This window comes from Macaca nemestrina, chromosome 15, assembly GCF_043159975.1.
Source record: "Macaca nemestrina isolate mMacNem1 chromosome 15, mMacNem.hap1, whole genome shotgun sequence".
Taxonomy (NCBI): Eukaryota; Metazoa; Chordata; class Mammalia; order Primates; family Cercopithecidae; genus Macaca; species Macaca nemestrina.
This window is the reverse complement of record NC_092139.1, coordinates 100104315-100119336: the sequence shown is the minus strand read 5'-3', so window position 1 is coordinate 100119336 and position 15022 is coordinate 100104315. Positions and strand designations below refer to the sequence as shown.

At 43.4% G+C, this 15022-nt stretch overlaps 2 protein-coding genes across 3 annotated transcripts in view; one reads left to right on the top strand and one right to left on the bottom strand.

The window, feature by feature from the left end:
• LOC105494000 (F-box protein 7) overlaps positions 1-15022 on the bottom strand; it is an 86773-nt gene that overhangs the window by 48895 nt on the left and 22856 nt on the right. The gene's annotated exons all lie outside the window — the stretch shown is intronic.
• The window catches only part of LOC105493999 (BPI fold containing family C), a 60952-nt gene that overhangs the window by 24583 nt on the left and 21347 nt on the right, over positions 1-15022 (top strand). For both annotated transcript variants that reach the window (XM_071080481.1, XM_011762048.3), the window contains 8 exons: positions 926-1081; positions 1216-1279; positions 3876-3936; positions 8771-8862; positions 10553-10729; positions 12290-12343; positions 13511-13681; positions 14631-14698. In XM_071080481.1, coding sequence (XP_070936582.1) covers positions 926-1081; positions 1216-1279; positions 3876-3936; positions 8771-8862; positions 10553-10729; positions 12290-12343; positions 13511-13681; positions 14631-14698 — 843 coding nt within the window. The remainder of the gene's footprint in view (positions 1-925; positions 1082-1215; positions 1280-3875; positions 3937-8770; positions 8863-10552; positions 10730-12289; positions 12344-13510; positions 13682-14630; positions 14699-15022) is intronic.

Here is a 15022-nt window from a genome sequence, read left to right as displayed (position 1 = left end):
CCTTTTAGATCACCCACAAATCACTGTATGATCTTGAGCCAGCCATTCAACACACTTCCCCATCCGCAAGAGTAACTGATGGGAAGTGGAGCCTTTCTCCCTCACACAGAGGTTGAAGGTTAGTAGTCAGCGTAAGCCCAAGCCCAAGTGGAAGGGCCTTTGCACCCTCGTATAGAAGGAAGAAATCAGATTCAAAGTACTTTTACAGGTCAGTTACAATGTGTAAATCACTGTTCTGGGCGTAATGTTTAGGTCTGCCTTGGTTGGTGCCACAGGAAAACACATTCTTTCATCCACTAAGTCAGTCAACAACCATTTATTGAGTGCCTACTATGCATTTACCCCCATCTCAAGAACTCCAGTCTTGTAGATTGTAGAGAAATGACACGTTCCCCACAGCAACATAGATTCATGTATTCATTTATTTATTCAATGACTCGTCAACCATATATTGAGTACTTACTCTGTCAGGCCACATGCTAAGTCTTGGGGACACAGAAATGAGTAACACACAATGCACTCCCTCAAGGAGTTCACAGACTACATCTAAGCCTCCCTTTCTCATCTATGTCCCTCCTGAATAAAGTGTTGCCAGTCTTACCCTTGCTTTTCTCTCCCTAAACAAACATTGTATATGAAGGGTGCTCAATGCAAGCTCAATCACTGTCAGGGCCAGAGCACTCAGGGTGAAATCATTAGAATATCCCCATAGCTGTTAGCTTTCACATATTCAGTACTTCGACTGTTCTGTGAATATTCAATCAGCACTCTACTCCTACCTGTTGTAGGTGCAAGGAAGTCAGAGGTGAACATGACAAAGTCACTGCAGTCCAGGAGCTACCCAGTCTCTGGATGATCAGAGAAACAAGGTCCAGCTCTGTGCCTGACTCAGGCTTGGATAACCTTGCACTTTTTCTCTAAACAGCCAAGACACAGGAGGAGCTGATTTGTTTCTCTCCGGAGTCTACTTTACTGGTATCATCATCCTAACCCGAAATGACTTTGGTCATCCTACACTGAAGCTCCAAGATTGCTACGCCCAAGTGAGCCATGCCCATGTCTCATTTTCCGGAGAACTCAGGTGAGTGAGAGCCCTCGGTTGGGCAGTGGCTAATCAGAGGCTGGATACTCAGGCATCGCCTAGGGAAGGTTTATAAATGGCTGATTATGGTCTCTGGGTAACTTCTTTTTTGTTTGTTTTCATTTTTTCCTCAGTGTTCTGTATAACTCCTTTGCTGAGCCCATGGAGAAACCCATTTTAAAGAACTTAAATGAAATGGTGAGTCTTTAGAGGTTAGACAGCCACAGTAAAATGCCATTAGTAGCAGTTCTACCATCCTTTAATTAATTAATTTTTTTTTTTTTTTTTTTTTTTGAGACAGAGTCTCGCTTTGTTGCCCAGGCTGGAGTGCAGTGGCGCGATCTCGGCTCACTGCAAGCTCCGCCTCCCAGGTTCACGCCATTCTCCTGCCTCAGCCTCCTGACTAGCTGGGACTACAGGCGCCCGCCACCTCGCCTGGCTAATTTTTTTGTATTTTTAGTAGAGATGGGGTTTCACCATGTTAGCCAGGATGGTCTCGACCTCCTGACCTCGTGATCCGCCCGCCTCGGCCTCCCAAAGTGCTGGGATTACAGGCGTGAGCCACCACACCCAGCCAATCCTTTAATTCTTAATCAAGAAAACTTTATTGAGCACCTACTCTGTGCTAGGTACTACCCAAGGCACTTTCACACACATTAAATATCCTTTGCAGCTTAATAACAGTTTCTCAAATCCCTACTATGTGCCAAATATTGTGGTAGGTGCTTGGGATGCAGAGATAAAGAAAACAACAGCACATCTCTCAAATTTCTTACCATAGGGTGGGCAAACAACCAACAAGAATTTACTTATTATGTGCCTATTATTGCATGCCCAGGTACCATGGACTAGGGTCTGTTGGGAATAGGAAAGAGGGATACACTTGTCTATTCAAAAACGCAAACTCGGGCTTGTGAAACAATAACTAACTGAGTACTTGAACTTAGTACACAGTTACATGATCATTAGATTGAACAGGACAGCTTCAGAGAAATGGAAAATTGTAAAGAAATAGGGCCTGGAAGTGTCCCGGGAGATAATTTTTAGAGGATACAAAACTTGAACTAGATCTTAACATATAGGCAGGATTTGTATATGTAAGGAATGAAGGATAAGAAAAGGCATTTCCAGGAAATACAATAGGAATGAGTTAAGAAAATACAATAAATTAAGATCCCTTCCAAAGCTGTAAGTATTCCAGTCTCAGAAGTCAGTGTCTGAAGAAGGGAAAGATGGAATTGGCTATGCACTCTCTTTCCAATACTGACCACACCTTCCCTGAACCCTTTATCTGTATTTTGGGGGAGATAAGGACAGGGATGACAAGGACTAGAAAAGAAGGAAGACTCTTCTGGAAAAGAAGGGACAAAGACAGTGTGTGGCCACCTCCATCTCTCTAGTGCTCAGCTCAGTGCTTGACAGACACTAGGTACTTAATGAAAGTCAGTAAGGAAATCAACACTCAGAAGCATCAAGCAGCTCATCCCAGGAGGTGGCACAGCTGTCCAGGACTCTGAAGCCTTGTGGTCCTTCTCCATCATTCCCTGACACATGCTGAGTGCCAATGAATGTGCACATTAGAGAGTCCCTGGCAAAGTGCACTGTCATTCTCAAGGACCCCAAACTTGATCATTCCTCTGTTTGAAACAAGGCATGGTCCTTTGGCCTCTGACAGGAGGCCAGTGAAGAATGAGTTATGCCACAGAAGCCAATAATTAAGTTTGCCTGAAATTGATATATGGCTTAAAGATAATAGATGCTTCTGTGATTCTCTCTGTGCCACTGGAAGATAGAAAAGAATGCTGAGACCACAACTGTCTAGCTGTGTAAAACCAGAGTTCAAATCTTGGCTATGCAACACCTGGCAACTCACTTAACCTCTCTAAGCTTTGGTTTTCCCATCTGTAATTAGGGGACAGTCATGCCCCCGTCTCAAGGCTGTAGTAAAGGTAAAATGGAGTTAAACCAACAACAGCTGATACTTACTCAATGCTTACTATGAACTGGACAATTTTACATGGATTACTTCCATTTCTACTCACAGCAACGTGATGAGGTGGATACAATTATCATCCCTGTGCAAATGTTGCAGGATGTGTAAACTGAGGTCAAAGAGTACAAGTAACTTGCTAAGGGATTCAACCTTCGGCCCCAGGCACCCAAGCCTGTGCTGCAACTGCTATGCCAAGCACATCAATGAGCACACAAGAGGCACACCAGTGCTGACACCTCTGCCTCTTCCTAAAAATATTAATCTGACTCAAGACTAATTTTCAAATTCCAAAAAGATGGCAACAAAATAGATCTCTAAGTAGATCTCTGATATAATGTGCTCTCCAGCTAGCCCAGGGGGAAGGTAAAAGCTCCAGCTCTAACCATTCCAGGTAGGGCAGGCAGCTGCTCCTAGAGGAAATGGCAAGCTGGCAGCACCCCCGGCAGTCAGGAAAGACACAGAAGCCCCAGCAGCAGGTTCCTCGGATGTAACAGCACGGACTGGGACGCATGCCCTGTCATATCACAGAAAGAAAAGCCAAGGGCTCACTCACTCTTTACAGGGCTGATTGGATGTAGTCCCAGTTGCTACGAAGTTCAGCTGGCATTCAGTGACATACCACCCATATCTACATAAAGCGAGGCCCATAGACATCAACAAATTTAAGAGAAAGTCTCGATGACCAAAGGGATAATGACTGCTAACCAGAAGGCCTTTGTTTGCAGGGTCTAGGCCTATCAATAAGGGTTTGCAATACAACACGATAACTTGCTTTTTTTCTTTTTATTCCTTTGTGGCCAGCTCTGTCCCATTATTGCAAGTGAAGTCAAAGCGCTAAATGCCAACCTCAGCACACTGGAGGGTGAGTCTTAGAACTGTCTTTTCCAGATGGTTGTCTTTCCACCTTCAAAAGCTGGTACTGTCTGGGTTTGCTTTTCAAGGCTGTATAGCTCGAGCTCTCCATCCTGCTTCACATTCTGCAAATTAGAGCCCCAGGAAGGTGCATGGGAGGGCGTGCCTTGCGTATAGAGCATGCACACTTTGGCTAATAACTAACTTCACTGCTGCAAGAGGGGCGGCTCCAGGGAGATGAGATGTAGGTTCAGGAATTAAACCCTCACAAGCACTAACCCAAGCAGTGGCATTACATCCCTTCTCTTCAGAGAGATTAACACTAATCTTGACCAGGTTATTCTGGGGTTCTCAGCCTGCAGTGGCTGCCCTGAGCATCGAGTCCACGCACCTTAGCATGGACTACAAGATTCACCACACCCCATCTCCTACTTTCCTCTCTCCGCGTCATCTTTCTCTTTACCTTTCTCTGCCCCAGCAATCAAACTGTTTCCACTGCCCTCCTCACCCCTTGCCTTTGCTTTTGCTGTTTTCTCTGCCTGGAAGAGCTTCCTCTCCCCTCCATCCTTTCATTCCTTTAACACGGGAGTTCCCAATCCCTGGGCCATAGACAGGTTAGAAACTGGACCACACAGCAGGAGGTGAGCAGTGGGCAGGTGACTGAGCATTACTGCCTGAGCTCTGCCTCCTGTCAGATCAGCGGCAGCATTAGATTCTCATAGGAGTGCGAACCCTATCGTGAACTGCGCATGCAAACCATCTAGGTTGCATGTGCCTCATGAGAATCCAATGCCTGATGATCTGAGGTGGAAGAGTTTCATCCGGAAACCGTCCCCCACAACCCCAGGCCATGGAAAAATCATCTTCCATTAAACTGGTCCCTGGTGCCAAAAAGGTTGGGGACTGCTGCTTTAACAGATACGTATTGAGTGCCCATTTCTAAACCTGCAGAGCTTAGCCAGCACTGTGCTAAACCCTGGAGGATTTAATCCTTTCCATTCTCTACCTCTCTTTATATGTTGTGTTCTCTCCTCTTTGTATTTAAGACCCAGCTCAGACACAGCCTCTTCCAGGAAACCTTGACAGTCCCCACTCCATAAAGTTACACCTCCTCTGTGCTCACATGATACTCTGGACATCTCTCTCTCTCTCTCTCTCTCTCTCTCTCTCTCTCTCTCTGCACTGCATCCATTCATTCACCAACGGCACGCTGAGCACCTGAAACAGACTGAGCACCGTTCTTGGTGCTGGGGATGCAACAGTATTCCTAGGCAACACACATACCTGCCGTCATGAGCCTAGTGGGAAGAGACAGACGGCAAGCAATATAAATAAGTAAAATCTATGCTATGGCAGTGATAAGTGGTAAGAAGAAAAATAAAGCAGTGGAGGAGCTGGAGAGGAATTTCCATTCTAGACAGAGTGACCAGGAAAACCACCACTGAGCAGATGACTCTACTAGAAAAACCCAAAGGGAGTAGAAAGTGAGCTGCTGCTCAATCTAGATGAAGAGTCCAGATTGAGGAAACCGCAGGCACAAAAGCCCTGAGGCTGAATATCTCAAGTGTGCTGGGGAAGCTGTGAGAAGGACACACTAGGAACAGGGGGTTGGGGGGGAGCAGGCAGTGAGGCCAGAGAAAGGGAAAAGGGATGGTTTGATCTTCAGGGATGTGTAGGGACTGCAAAGCCCACCTCTTAATCTAAGATGGGATGCCTTTGAAGAGTAAGGCTGGCATGACATAACTTACAGTTTAAGGAGATCAGTCTGGCTTCTGTGCTAAAAAAAATAGACAGGAAGGAAGGGGGCCAAGGGCGAAAGCAAGGATACTACTTAAGAGAAGAGTGCGGTGACCCATACAGGTAATGATGGTGGCTGGCCTAGGGTGGCGTGATGAAGATGGTAAGGCATATTGGGATTCTGGATATACCTTGAAGATCAAGACAGTGGTATTTGTCCAACAGATCAAATGTGGGTCACGAGAGGAGTGAAGGGTGACTTTGGTGGGTAAAACTCTAAGCAACTGGAAAATTGGAAGAAGGGATTTAACATTTATTGAGATGGGAAAGAACATAAGAGCAGGTTTGTAGCAGGACCATGAGGAGCTCAGTTTAGATCAGCCCTTGCTGTGTTGTATTATAATATCCTATTGATATGTCTGTCTCCTCCCCAAGACTATGAGTTCCTTGGGTGCAGGAAGTTTGACTCACCGCTGTGCCCCCAGCGTCAGGCGCAGCACCCAGCCCATTAGGTTAAGAAACATTGGATTGTGGCCAGGCGAAGTGGCTCACTCCTGTAATCCCAGCACTTTGGGAGGCCAAGGTGGGAGGATTGCTTGAGGTCAGGAGTTCAAGACCTGCCTAGGCAACATAGTGAGACCTTGTTTCTGTAATTTTTTTTTTTTTTAATCAGCCAGGCATGGTGGCGTGCACCTGTAGTCCCAGCTACGGGGAGGCTGAGGTAGGAGGATTACTTGAGCCCAGGAGGTTGAGGCTACAGTGAGCCAAGATCATGCCACTGCACTCCAGTCTAGGTGACAAAGTGAGATCCTGTCTCAAAAAATGTATATATTAGATGGATAAATGGATGCAGATGGATGAAAGAAAATGAATGGATTGGAGATGTAGGGAACGAAAATGAGATATAGTGAGGAAAGAAGTAGCCAAGGATTGCCATGTTCTAGCTTTCCTTGAGCAAGTTCCTTTACCTCTGAGCCTCACTCACCTCGTCTGTGAAATGATTGCTGTGCTTCCGAGTAACGACTTGAAAGCATTTTAAAAACTGTGGCAATGGCCAGGCACAGTGGCCCACACCTGTAATCCCAGCACTTTGGGAAACTGAGGCAAGCAACTCACTTGAGGCCAGGAGTTCAAGACCAGCCTGGCCAACAGGGTGAAACCCTGTCTCTACTAAAAATACAAAAATTAGCCAGAGGTGGTGGTGCAGGCCTGTAATCCCAGCTACTTGGGTGGCTGAGTCAAGAGAATCGCTTGAACCTGAGAGATGGAGGCTGCAGTGAGCCGAGATTGTGCCACTGCATTCCAGCCTGGGTGACAGAGCAAGACTCTGTCTCAAAAAAAAGTGAAAACTAAAAACTATGGTGGCTTAGGAAAATATTGTTCCTTTATCTTAGCAAGACACTTCATCTCTTCTTGCTTTTCATCTCCATCTATGACATGCAAGAAGAGAGAAGACGTGATGCTCAGGTAACTGTTTCTAGAACAGGGAGTAGGTCTTCATATTGTAGAACACATGTCAGTGGTCAGGAAAGCAGCTCTCCAAAGCCAAGTGGGAAACCTGAGCCCTGCATCACTGCACATACAACTAGCTTCAGACAGTAAAATCTGTGCTTTAATTTTTTTTTTTTTTTTTGACGGAGTTTCACTCTTGTCGCCCAGGCTAGAGTGCAATGGCGCGATCTCAGCTCACCGCAACCTCTGCCTCCTGGGTTCAAGTGATTCTCCTGCCTCAGCCTCCCGAGTAGCTGAGATTACAGGCATGCACCACCACACATTGCTAATTTTGTATTTTTAGTAGAGGTGGGATTTCTCCATGTTGGTCAGGCTGGTCTCGAACTCCCAGCCTCAGGTGATCCGCCCACCTCAGCCTCCCAAAATGCTGGGATTACAGGTGTGAGCCACCACGCCCAGGCCAATCTGTGCTTTCTGGAACTTCACCCAACACTGTACTCTGGTCCTCTTGACTTCTGCTTTATTCTGAAAATGATAATACATAAAATTATTTGAATTAGTAGCACTGTGCCTAAGAATTTCCTTGGCCTCTCCAATTTAGTGGACTTTATTTTCTCTCACACAATCTGTTTTTAAAAATATTTCTAATGACAACAGTAATGCATACTCCTTGTAAAAAAAAAAAAATGAAGTTCTAACTGCAATTTATAACATCAAACTGAAAAGTCTTTCATTATACCAACCCAATATATATGGCTAAATATTGGTATGAGTTTTGTGTTTGTACTAATTTCCTTTTTTAAAAATAACTTATATAGGGCTGGGCACAGTGGCCCACGCCTGTAATCCCGGCACTTTGGGAGGCCAAGGTGGGTGGATCACTTGAGGTCAGGAGTTCGAAACCAGCCTGGCCAACATGGTGAAACCCTGTCTCTACTAAAAACACAAAAATTAGCTGTGTGTAGTGGCGGGTACCTGTAATCCCGGCTACTGGGAAGGCTGAGGCATGAAAACTGCTTGAACCCAGGAGGCAGAGGTTGCAGTGAGCCAAGATTACACCACTGCACTCCAGCCTGGGTGATAGAGTGAGACTCTATCTCAAAAAAAAAAAAAAAAAAAAAAAAAAAGCTATACATACATTTTGTGATTGTATATGTGTATACCTAAAAAGGTATACAAAAGTCCTCCCTTATCTGCAGTTTTGCCTTCTGCAGTTTCAGTTACCCGTGGTCAACCACGGTTTAAAAATATTCAATATCTCAATGTGAATTTGAGAGAGAGAGAGAGAGAGAGACCACATTCACATTCACATTCCTTTTATCACAGTGTATGTAGGTGTTGGTACTGTCCACACTTTCAGGCATCCACTGGGGTCTTGGAACATATGCCCTGCAGATAAGGGGGACCACTGCACACCCAAATTTTAGTGATGCTTCTCTCAGATTAATTCGCTTGGAAAAAATGTTCACTTTCTTCTTTTGATTCATCTACTTTTCCTGGGTTTTCAAAAGATAACATGTATTCCTTATGAAAAGCAGGAATTGATCTTTTAAACAGAGAATTTAAAGTTATTTTGTTCTAGATAGACATCATTCATATATTATACTATGCTTTTAATGAATATGGATTTTCTTTTTTCTTTGTTGGTTATTTAGTTTTAACCAAGATTGACAACTACACTCTGTTGGATTACTCCCTAATCAGTTCTCCAGAAATTACTGAGAACTACCTTGACCTGAACTTGAAGGTAACTTTATCATCATCAGAATCCTCAGCCTGGCTGTCAACAGCCAATATTTAGAAAACAGTGATTATGGACCGGGTGCAGTGGCTCACAACTATAATCCCAGCACTTTGGGAGACCCAGGCAGGTGGATCACTTGAGGCCAGGAGTTTGAGACCAGCCTGGTCAACATGGTGAAACCCCATCTCTACTAAAAACACAAACAATTAGCAAGGCATAGTGACACACAGCTGCATTCCCAGCTGTTTGGGAGGCTGAGGCAGGAGAATTCCTTGAACCTGGAAGGCAGAGGTTGCAGTGAGCCGAGATCTTACCACTGCATTCCAGCCTGGGTGACAGAATGAGACTCTGTCTCAAATAAACAAAAACAAAAATAAAAAATAATGATTCTATATGGAAGGAAATATATATACATCCTCTTTGAATAATTTTTCTTTCAAGCAACTGCCTCATGTTTACACCTTTTCAAAAGATTCTTGAACATTTTGTTGATAAGCAAATGATTGTATTGTACAACATATGTCTGCCCTCTTCAGGAGAAGGATCATATGTCTTTGCCTCTAGGTTTGAGGCTAGGAGGCAGCAAGTAGAGCGGTCTGTATTTATTGGAACGTAACATATCAGTAGGTGGTACACGTTGGCACTTCCATTTCTAAGTGTCAGGTTAGTGGATTTAACTGAGGGCTGCTGACCTCTGTCAGGGCCATAAGCACGTGGAATTAGTGTTCACTGATCATGGAAAAACGATCATTGTGCTTATGTTTCCTTTTGCTCCAAAGCTAATATCATTATCTTTTAAAAAGCATATGGGCTCATACTTCACTCACCAGAGTCTTTCAACTCAGTTCAATGTTGGACAAGACAATATTTTGTAATAACGCCCTATAGCTAATGAGAGCAGTGCTAGAAATGCCACAAAAATGATTTAAATCATTTGGAGTCTTGGGTGCTTCTTTCTATGATTCCCCAGGTACTCAGCAGACACAGATTTTGAAGGTCAAGTGTTTGACACCACTTCACAGCACCTCAGGAACGACTTTTACTCAGAGTTGTCCTTCCAGCTAAATACACCTCCTTCTTTGTCTGAGAAAAGTTCGAACAAGGGTTCTCATTGGGTTACACCCTGGGGTGAACAGACATACCTAAATATGCCCAAGAATCCTAAGAGCTTTGAAAAATAGTCACTGGTCAAGGAGTCAGAAAGCCTTAACAGTTTTTCAGCATTACTGAGTTTCTAGGATTCTTCTTCTTCTTCTTTTTTTTTTTTTTTTTTTTTTGACAAGATCCCCTTCTGCCACCCAGGCTGAGGCTGGAGTGCAGTGCCGCAGTCACAGTTCACTGCAGCTTCAACCTCCCTGGTTCAAGGGATTCTCCTCACTCAGCCTCCCAAGTAGCTGGAACTACAGGTACATGCCACCACACCTGGCTAATTTTTGTATTTTTTATAGAGACAGGGCCTGCTATGCTGCCCAGGTTGATCATGGAAAAACAATCATTCAATTAATTCAAACTCCATTGCTCCAGTGATCCACCTGCCTGAGCCTCCCAAAGTGCTGGGATTATAGGCGTGAGCTACCGTGCCCGGCCCGAGCTTCTGGAATTCTTGTTCTATTTCAGAGGATCCACCTTCTTAGCCTTCTTAGAATTTGAGTTTTGACCCGATACATTGGTCTTTCTCTCTGTTTTCCCACAGGGCGTATTCTACCCACTGGAAAACCTCGCCGACCCGCCCTTCTCACCAGTTCCTTTTGTGCTCCCAGAACGCAGCAACTCCATGCTCTACATTGGAATCACCAAGTATTTCTTTAAATCTGCGTCCTTTGCTTATTTCACAGCTGGGGCTTTCAATGTCACTCTCTCCACCAAAGAGGTGAGGAGAGTTAACTGAGGATGTCAATGGTCACCACCATTCAGCCTTTTTATAAGTATCCTGTTATAGGACTTTTACGCCATAATTTCGATTCCTGGGTTATCACTCTCAGTAAGACAGTGGAGGAATGAAGGAATTGTGGAATGAACACGGTTATGGGTTGAACATCCCTTATCCAAAATGCTTGGGACCAGAAGGGTTCTGGATTTCAGATTTTGTCAGATTTTGCGATATTTGCATTATATATACTTACCGGCTGAGCAGCCCTAATCTGAAAATCCAAAATCGAAAATGCTCCAATAAGCATTTCCTTTGTGTATCATGTCGGCATTGAATAGTTGGATTTTGGGGCACTTTGAATTTCAGATACTCAGATTAGGGATGTTCGACCTGTATTCGCTGGGGAGTTGTCGAGTTTCCAGTTCTGCTACATTTGTTTTTTCATGATACCTCACCACTCACCACTGTACTAGATTCATCTCAGATAATACCAAGATCCCTTTCCATCATGTATTGCCTGTGACCTTAGAGGTCATTTCAATTTATATAACTTCTATGTGCCAGAATGTCTTCATCTGGAAAAGGCAGATAATAATAGTTCCATACTCACAGAGTTGATATGGGCATTAAAAGATTTAAATATGTGTCAAGCATTCAGACCAATCCCCAACACAGAATAAGTGCGATATAACTGTTGCTCATCATCATCATCATCATTATTTCCTGTATTATGCTAACATAAAGAGTTACCCTGGCTGTAATTACAGCTGGTTTATCTACAATGATTAGTAATAGTACAGATATTCATTGATTCTCTGTCATGCACCTCCGTTTTATAATGACAGCACCGTCTGTAGCCAGCCAACCAAAAACTTTTATTGAGCATCTCTTTTTGAATCTTCTCATTCTATATGTCTTAATTATACAAGTAGATATAAAGCTTATGTTCAGAATGGTAAGTATGGCAGCTACCTTACGATGCTGAGAATTAGACACTTCTAGCTGCAGACTTGAAAATCATTCATCTGTGAATGTAAATTCCTTAAGCATCTGGTATCTCAGTAATCCCTAAAAGTGAGGACAATAACACAAGGCTTATTGTTAATGACTGTAGAATATGTACACATAGATTGTAATATATGTATAAATAAAGAATATGTACACATAGATTGTAATATATATAAAGAATATGTACACACAGAATGTAATATATATAAAGAATATGTACACATAGATTGTAATATATATAAAAATAAAAGTTTTTGTGCTATATACGTACAATCCATGTGTAAATATTCTACAGTTATTAACAAGAGACTGTATTGTTCCCAGAGTTAAAAGAAATATAACTTCCTGTGTGACCTTGGGCAAGTCACTTTACTTCTCTGAACTTCGGATTCCCTATGATTGGGCTATAAAATGATAGGTCGCCTTTAAACACTGAATATTTTATGGTGTAACAGCTTCACAATCCATAAAATTGTAGGGAACACTACATTTTCCCTGAAAAGACAATCCAGGTAAAATCCTAACAGTGACACAATGGACTTTATTTTCCAGATTTCCAACCATTTTGTTCAAAACTCTCAAGGCCTTGGCAATGTGCTCTCCCGGGTAAGTGCTCAGGGTTTGAGTCCTGATAGTGTATTTGGCTCCGTTGCAATTACTTCTGGAAGACTTGTGGGTTCTATGTATTCCTTTTTGGATAAGTCCCTCTGTCTATTATTGGGAGTTTTTTCTCTTAATCAACTATCCACGAATATTTACTGAACAGTACAGTTTAAAGTGCAATTAACATACAAGTTAGAGTATAATTGTAAGTTCACAAAATAAATCACCTGTGTCTTCCACAATATTCCACCACACTTGAAATAATTAGTGTAAATAAAGGATTTATTAGTGTAAATGAAGGATTCAATTCTTAAATGAAGGATTAGTGCCAACACTTGTAACTGTAGTAAAGCAACCGTTAATACTGTGCCTTCATAGCACAATTGAACATAATGAACCTATGGGCTAGGAATTGCCCTTGAGGGCAAAGAGATGTTCATGTAGCATCTGGTTTTGGAGCAAGGATCTTGAGTCAGATAGACCTAGATTTGTTTTTGTTTGCTTGTTTTTTGAGACAGGGTCTCGCTCTGTCATCCAGGCTGGAGTGCAGTGGCACAATCTTGGTTCAATGCAATATCCGCCTCCCCGGCTCAAGTGATCCTCCCGCCTCAGCCTCCCGAGTAGCTGGGACTACAGGCACAAGCCACTACGCCCAGCTATTTTTTCTATTTTTTGTAGAGGCATGATTTCTCCGTGTTGCCCTGGTTGGTCTCAAACTCCAGGGCTCAAGTGATCCACCCATGTCAGCCTCCCAAAGTGCTAGGATTACAGATGTGAGCCACTGTGCCCAGCCCAGACCTAGATTTGAATCCCAATTCTACCACTTATTCCCCTAGAACCTTGAGAACATCATTTAACCTCTGTAAGACTCACATTCTCCACTATGAAACAGGGATGCTGATAGAATCTGCCTCACAGGGATTTTCTGAAGATTCAATGTGATAATACATAAAGCCCCTGGCACAGTGGGTAGTATCAAGTCTTATGTTCAGTAACTGCCAACTGTTATCATCGTTTGATTTTTGTGTGTGATTATGATTATTAAAGAGCTGTTTTTCTATTAAAACTGCACGATGTAAGATTTAGTCACCACAGGCCGTCCTAACCTTGTGATTTCCCTTCGTCAACTCACGTCTCACAATCTTTCTTTCTTTATTGGAATGTGGGCAGATTGCAGAGATCTACATCTTGTCCCAGCCCTTCATGGTGAGGATAATGGCCACAGAGCCTCCCATAATCAATCTACAACCAGGCAACTTCACCCTGGACATCCCTGCCTCCATCATGATGCTCACCCAACCCAAGAACTCCACCGTTGAAACCATCGTTTCCATGGACTTCGTAAGTCTGGGGAGACAGTGGAGCAGCCTGTAGATGCCAATCCTGCTCCTGCTGTGGACTGTTGGCCAGCAGCTTTGAAATGTCCGAAGAGGGTGGGGATGCTCCATTGATTAAGAGTGAGGATGGAGGCTGGACGCGATGACTCATGCCTATAATCCCAGTGTCTTGGGAGGCCAAAGCAGGAAGATTGCTTGAGGCCAGGAGTTAGAGACCAGCCCGGGCAACATAGCAAGACCTCATCTCTACAAAAAAAAATTGTTTAGCCAGGTGTGGTGGCGTCGTGCACCTGTTGTCCTAGTTACTCGGGAGGCTGAGGTGGAAGTGTGGCTCTGAACCCAGGAGTTTGAGGCTACAGTGAGCTATGATTGCACCACTGCACTCCAGTCTGGGCAACAGGGTAAGACCCTGTCTCAGTGAGGTTGGAGTTGAGGGAAGGGTATGTGTGGCAGGATGGGAGGCCAGCACTCACACTCTCATACATTGTAAAATCTCTTTCCAGTCTCTACTTCATGCACACTCTTTCCACCACCTACCTCAGTTACATGGAGAGCTGGAATTCTTTTTTTTAAATCTAAATAAGTCAATCAAGGTAGAATTCATTTTTACTTGAGCAAATGAAGGCCAAATGCAATCTGATAGAAGGATATAATAAACCTAACAAAAATGTCATACGCACATAGGCACACACACACACGTACATAGAGAAGAGAGATTAGGAGAAAAAAAATAAATCAAAGGAGATCATCAAACAAAAAGTCTTTGCAGGTAGCTTCCCTAACTTACAAGACAGGATTTTCAGAGATATTTATTCCCAATGTCTTTTAGATTTCCAATGTCTTTAGACTAAGAGGGAAAGTTGGGCTTATAATGTTTCAACTATTGGAAATTATATTGGTGGCCAAAATTGACACTCTCTCATCTTAATAATAAATGCTTTTATTGTCTATAGGTTGCTAGTACCAGTGTTGGCCTGGTTATTTTGGGACAAAGACTGGTCTGCTCCTTGTCTCTGAACAGGTAAGATCAATCAATTTGACTGTTGGGACACCTTAGTAATAAATGAGTCAACTGACCAGAGACAAAATGACCATTAAAAAAACAAGTGATCTGTAATCCCAGCTGCTCAGGTGGCTGAGGCAGGAGAATCACTTGAAGCTGGGAGGCAGAGGTTGCAGTGAGGCAAGATCACGCCACTGCACTCCAGCCTGGGTGACAGTGAGACTCTGTCTCAAAAAAAAGAAAAGAAAAAAGAAAAAAAGTGAAGTTAACCATCGTGTGAACATGAGTCAGTTAAGCACCTCTCCTGTAATGGGCCAGATGACTTTGAAGTATGTACTTTAC